General features: G+C 43.4%; 1 protein-coding gene across 1 annotated transcript in view; it reads right to left on the reverse strand.

Annotated features, from left to right (window-relative positions):
* Positions 1 to 1,588: 1,588 nt before the first annotated feature.
* Positions 1,589 to 5,548, reverse strand: part of RHOH (ras homolog family member H) — a 15,060-nt gene continuing 11,100 nt past the window's right edge. The window contains exon 2 of the mRNA XM_015418299.1: positions 1,589 to 2,536. Coding sequence (XP_015273785.1) covers positions 1,789 to 2,364 — 576 coding nt within the window. The 5' untranslated portion in view covers positions 2,365 to 2,536 and the 3' untranslated portion in view covers positions 1,589 to 1,788. The remainder of the gene's footprint in view (positions 2,537 to 5,548) is intronic.

The following is a 5,548-nucleotide window of genomic DNA, read 5'->3' on the forward strand; positions in this document are numbered from 1 at the left end:
AAGTTACATAACTCTTTTTTTGTTTTCCCCCTGGGTATTTGTGTGTGTGTGTGTGTCCCTAGAAGTCAGGGTTGACTTCTGGAGACCCCTAGTGGGGTTTGGGCGTTTTAGAGAGGCGGCTTGCTATTGTATGCCTCTGTGACCCGGCCCTGGTATTCCTTGGAGATCTCCCTTCCGAGTAGTTGCCAGGGTCGGCCCTGCTTAGCTTCCGAGATCTGATGAGATTGGGCTTGCCTGGGCTGTATCCAGGTCAAGGCCTGAGTTACATAATTCTTAACCCCCATCAGTACAGGATTGAACTGCAACTCTGCTACAGCAAAAATAAATAGGAGACTTGTAGCAATTTTATGCCATCATGAACTTCCAGGTCTGCTTTATTAGATACTTACAACAAAGTGGGCTCTAGTCCACCAACGTTTGTGCTAGAATAAAATCCTTTTAAAGGGCCAGATGACTCCTGCTGATTGCTTTCCCTTGCCAGAGGTTCCTGTCAGATTTCTGGCTCCTAAAACTTTGACAACTGTATGCTACAAAGTGATGTAATGATGGGGACGGCTTCAGCTCTGTTGAATTTCTACCTATCACGCACCTGCTACAGGGACAGAAGCCTTACTATAATAAAAACTGGTAACCTGAAATTGCCCTAGGTTGGCATGAAGCTTCATTCTTGAGCAGAGAATCTGTGTTTTTAGCTGCTGCATGATAGGAAGAACATAAATGGAGTTTCTCCCACTGTCGCCAGGATGGCTCTTAATAAATACACCAGCGCTGTATAATGATCAGAGCTACCCCCCTTCCCACATTATATTAAACAAAACTGATATTTCCCCCCTGGTTTTCCACATTTTTGCTTTATTGCCACAACCCTGACGTCGCTACCGAATCTAGGTCTGAAGAAAATTACAACAGACGTATATCTACATTGTAGACCAATAATGCTCAACATGGCATCTACAGATGTGTGTGTCCTGGTGTCCACACACCATTCTTCCCTAAAGCAAAGAGCTTCAGGCTTTCCTGCATCACATTAGATGAGGATGTGCTTCAGAAGAACCTGGAGGCATCACCACCTATGTGCTTTCAGGGGACACCCATTTGGAAACAGCTGCCACCACCACAGAAGGATGCTTGGCTTGGAACCTTGTAATGTTTTGTGGAGCCTACCCATCATGTTATGGCTGGTGCCAGTACAGCTGGCGGTAATTTTGTGGTGGTGCCTAGTCCCTGTTCTCAAAAACCTAAACGTGCTTACAAGCAGTGGTGACCCTTGTTAAAGACTAACACTGGTTTTAACAAACATTCCTTTTCCCCCAGGGGACTCTGGGAACTGAGTTCTGTGAGCAGGAGAGAAAGGAGAGGGTAAATTTCAATCGCTGTATCTCTCAGCACCTCCACAAACAAGAATATCTTGTGATCTTTTGCAGGGAAAGTCATTAACATGAAAACCAAGATAAGCCTTTCTCTTCAATTGTATCCCCAACAATTCAAGACAAGCTCTGACGTTTAGTGAAAGCAACCATACTTCCAATATTAAATAAATATATTGTAAAATACCCAACAATTATGATGAGGCTGCGATGCAGTTTGTAAGTCTCTGATGTCTCTCAGTTCTCCAAATTCATGCCGCTGGGAGCAAAACAGTTTCAAGGCAACTTTCTTGCTGTGCCTGTCACACAAAATTCCCCAAACCAATCACAATTGGTCTGCTAGGAAAGCAAAACTGGAGGTGATCCTGTTTTTTCATGTGTTTAGATTGATGTGAGAAGGAAATAAGTTTGTGCCTGTTGTTTAAAAGACCTTGCATTCATTAACCGAGAAAAGTCTCCTCCTGGATCGTTTTCTTTCTTGATTCACCGCAGTACGGACAGCGCACTCAAACACCTGCTGTACTCCCCTGTTGCTGAGAGATGAACACTCCACGTAGCCCTTAGCCCGGATGTCTTTGGCCAGTCTCTTCCCATGCACAGAACTGATACAGGCTTCACTATAAGGCCCAGCTTCTCTCTGGTCAGTCTGCATAGCCACCACTAAAATAGGGATCCGAGGCAAGTGGGTCCTGATCTCTGTTACCCATTTGTTCCTCAGGCTCAGGAATGAGTTGCGATTGGCCACCGAGAAGCACATCAGTACCACGTCCGCTTGTTGGTAGGAAAGAGGACGGATTCCTTTGAAGCTGTCGCTGCCCGCTGTGTCCCAGAGGCCTAAGCTAATCTGGATTCCATCCAGGAACACTTCAACTCCCGTGTTTTCATACACAGTTGGCTTGTAACTGTCCGGAAAAGTCTCAGAGGTAAAACGCAGCAGCAGCGCTGTTTTCCCAACGGCGGCATCTCCCACCAGAACACATTTCACTGAATCCAACATCTCTTCAATGTCTGCTGTTCTTAGAAGGGGATCTAGGGACACAGTTCAAAACTGCTGAACTCCATACAGTAGGAATCTGTAGTAGTTTCTTTCAGGTATTTTAGGAGTTTCACATGAGGATCCAAAATCTCCTTCCACAGTACTTGATGGTTCACTGAGTCAAACCAGCCTCCTACAACAAGAAGAGAACACAGGGATAATTTTGTTGCATAAGTTCCTAAAAATCTCTTCATTCTCCTGCAGGCAACAAATAAATTCCAAACCTCAACACACTTTAGTTAACCCTGGTAGTGGCTTGTATCCTACCACCTAGTCCAGTGATGGCAAACCTTTTAGAGACCGAGTGCCCAAACTGCGACCCAAAACCCACTTATTTATCGCAAAGTGCCAACACGGCCATTTAACCTGAATACTGAGGTTTTACTTTAGAAAAAAACAACTCATACACTAACTTAAGATGATCCAAACAAAGTAAGGAAAGCAATCCCAAATGCTTTCATTGACTTAAAATTATTTGGCAGAGAATTCGACACTTTAATGATGGTCTGGGCCTGGCTGGGGCGATGGCACGTGTGCCCACAGAGAGGGCTCTGAGTGCCACCTCTGGCACCCGTGCCATAGGTTCGCCACCACTGACCTAGTCCAATAAAGCTTAAAGCCTTTTTTTTTAGGCTAAGGTGATTTCCTCCAATCTAAGTGGCTCTTCATCCGGCAAAAGTTGGAGGAAGGCTGGAAAAAGGCTCCACTTTGTAGAGTGGAGTAGCAGGATACAGGCCCACATATATGTGGTATAACATAGAAAGTCCTACCAAAATATTAGCGACATTTCAGAGGTATAGTCTAGCAAAATTTAGTTACTCTTTCCCAGCATAACAGTTCCTTTAAAATGGCAAGCTAGAGTAGTATGCAAAATAATATTTCTCTCAAAAAAATTGTAACATTTTTATTTGCAGGGAATTTTTTAAATGTAATTTTTATATTTGCACACATACGCAATCAGCTGCTTATCAGCATCTCTGTGGGGGGGATGAAGCTCGTCCTCAATGCCCGTGACAATGGAGGCCTCCCTCCCTTCTCTACCGGACTCAGAGTTTGAGTCCAGTGGCACCTTTAACACCAACAAAGTTTTATTCAAGGTATGAGTTCTCATGTGCACACACACTTCGTCAGACAATGAAATGGAATTACAGATCATAGTTGTATATATAGAAGTGGCTTGTTAAATGAACATGCAAAATAATTGAGATTTCTTTAACAGACAAGCTCGGTTTCTGGTTATCTGTTTTGGTTCAACTGGGGGGGGGGGCAACATAGGCAATAAATATGTCAGAACTGGAAACTGGTGAGCCCTAAATTGTGAGAATCCTGTCCTTAGACCCCATCCATTTCTTTTGTAGCGTGGAGGTGAACTTTACATAATCTTGGCTGTGTAGAGTATTTTCCTTGTCCCCAAAACAGAGAACTACATTTAAATCTACCATTCCAAATTACATTACATATTCAATTATATACTTAATTGTTAAGAGTAGTAATAACATTTTGCTTCACTAAAACATGGAGTTAACTGACAGAATCCTTTTCCTAGGGTACAGTGTTATGTCAGAGATCAACAAGATATTGCATTGCATTACAATCACTATTATAATAATATACTATTTAAAAAAGGAGGGCGGACATCAAAATATAAGGGATGTATAGTCCTTGGTGAGAATACATGTGTGAGGATTGAATAAATTTGTTTTCCTGGCTGCATTTCCTCCTAATCTCTGTCCTCTTTTCTGCTCAGAGAGAGAGAAAAAAGTGTGTGAGTGAGAGAGACAGAAAGAGAGATGTTTCTCTCGAAGAGTGACTGTTCTCTCCCCTTTCTTCCTGAAGAGAGGAGGAGATGATGATGAAGAAAATAATAATAGAGACAGAAGTCAGCTAAAGAGTAAAAAAAATATAGAACATGTAATGGCAGTGCAACTGGGAAATGGCGAGCCCTGATGGACCACCATTCTGGCCAGATATGTTTATCAAAGTGCTTTGAGAGTCCGTGAGTGTGCTGGTGGCACTGCAATTGCATGAAAAGTACAAAATATGCCACAAATCTATGCTTAAAAGACACTCAGTGAAGATGAGGAAAATGGGAAAGGGGGGGAATGGATCTGCTTAATTTCATACCTCTTGGGGACTTGGACCACTCGCAGTATTACTTAAGATAATGGGTAATCATCAAGCCCAGTTTAATACGTTTCTTATTTCTATTCCCCCTCCGCCATTTTGTCCCTCATTAATAGGGCATCTGTATCTCTCAAATGACATAGCATCAAATCAACTTCCAAATTCTTTCCGCTGCCTTGACTATAGCATGTCCCTACTGAGCAAAACCTTGTTGCAAGGAAATTGAAGCTTACTTACATGCAGTTGCCCAGTCTTGCTCCATACAGACCAAGTGAAGAAACTTAGTTTTCTTCATGCTTCTGATGAAGTAGGTTGCTGCCTATAAGAGCTCCTTCCACGAGTGCCACTAAGTGTCACCAGAAATGTTTGTTCTTCTGTGGCTTAGAGACTAAACGCAGCAACTCTTCTGGAACTGAGTTTTTAGAGGTCTGACAGACGGCTTCCAGTGCACACTGGTGTCTTTCACCTGACTTCTGCTTAGCCGTATTTATGAGGTAATCATTGCAACAGAAGGCGTTTTCCTAGAATCACAAGCAGTGCGTTTGTGTCACATCATGGGTGTTCTAGGGTTCACAATATTCTGGAGAAACCTGACTGTTCCTGGTACTGAAGTATCCCCATCCTATTCCTTCCTCACATTAATGCAGGAAGCTGCCTCATACTGAATCAGACCCTTGGTCCCTCAAGGTCTGTATTGTCTACTCAGACTGGCCGTGGCTCTCCAGGGTCTCAGGCAGAGGTCTTTCACATCACCTCCTACCTGACCCTTTTACCTGATCCTTTTACTGTGCCAACTGGCAAAATCCAGTTGGAAAGTGCACTGAAAGTGCATTATTTGTGTGACCGCAGCCTCTCAGGGTCTGGTCACACGGACCTCTTACCGCGCGAGTTTTCCCGCGATTTTTATATCCGCGACATTTTATATCGCTTGGAGGTGGTCAGACGGTCCCTCTGTCTTCCGCTTCCCTCACGCGAAGTACTGTTCATACAGGCGGTTTTTATTTATATATATATATATATA

Source organism: Gekko japonicus, unplaced genomic scaffold (genome assembly GCF_001447785.1).
Source record: "Gekko japonicus isolate JY-2015 unplaced genomic scaffold, Gekko_japonicus_V1.1 scaffold55, whole genome shotgun sequence".
NCBI lineage: Eukaryota > Metazoa > Chordata > Lepidosauria > Squamata > Gekkonidae > Gekko > Gekko japonicus.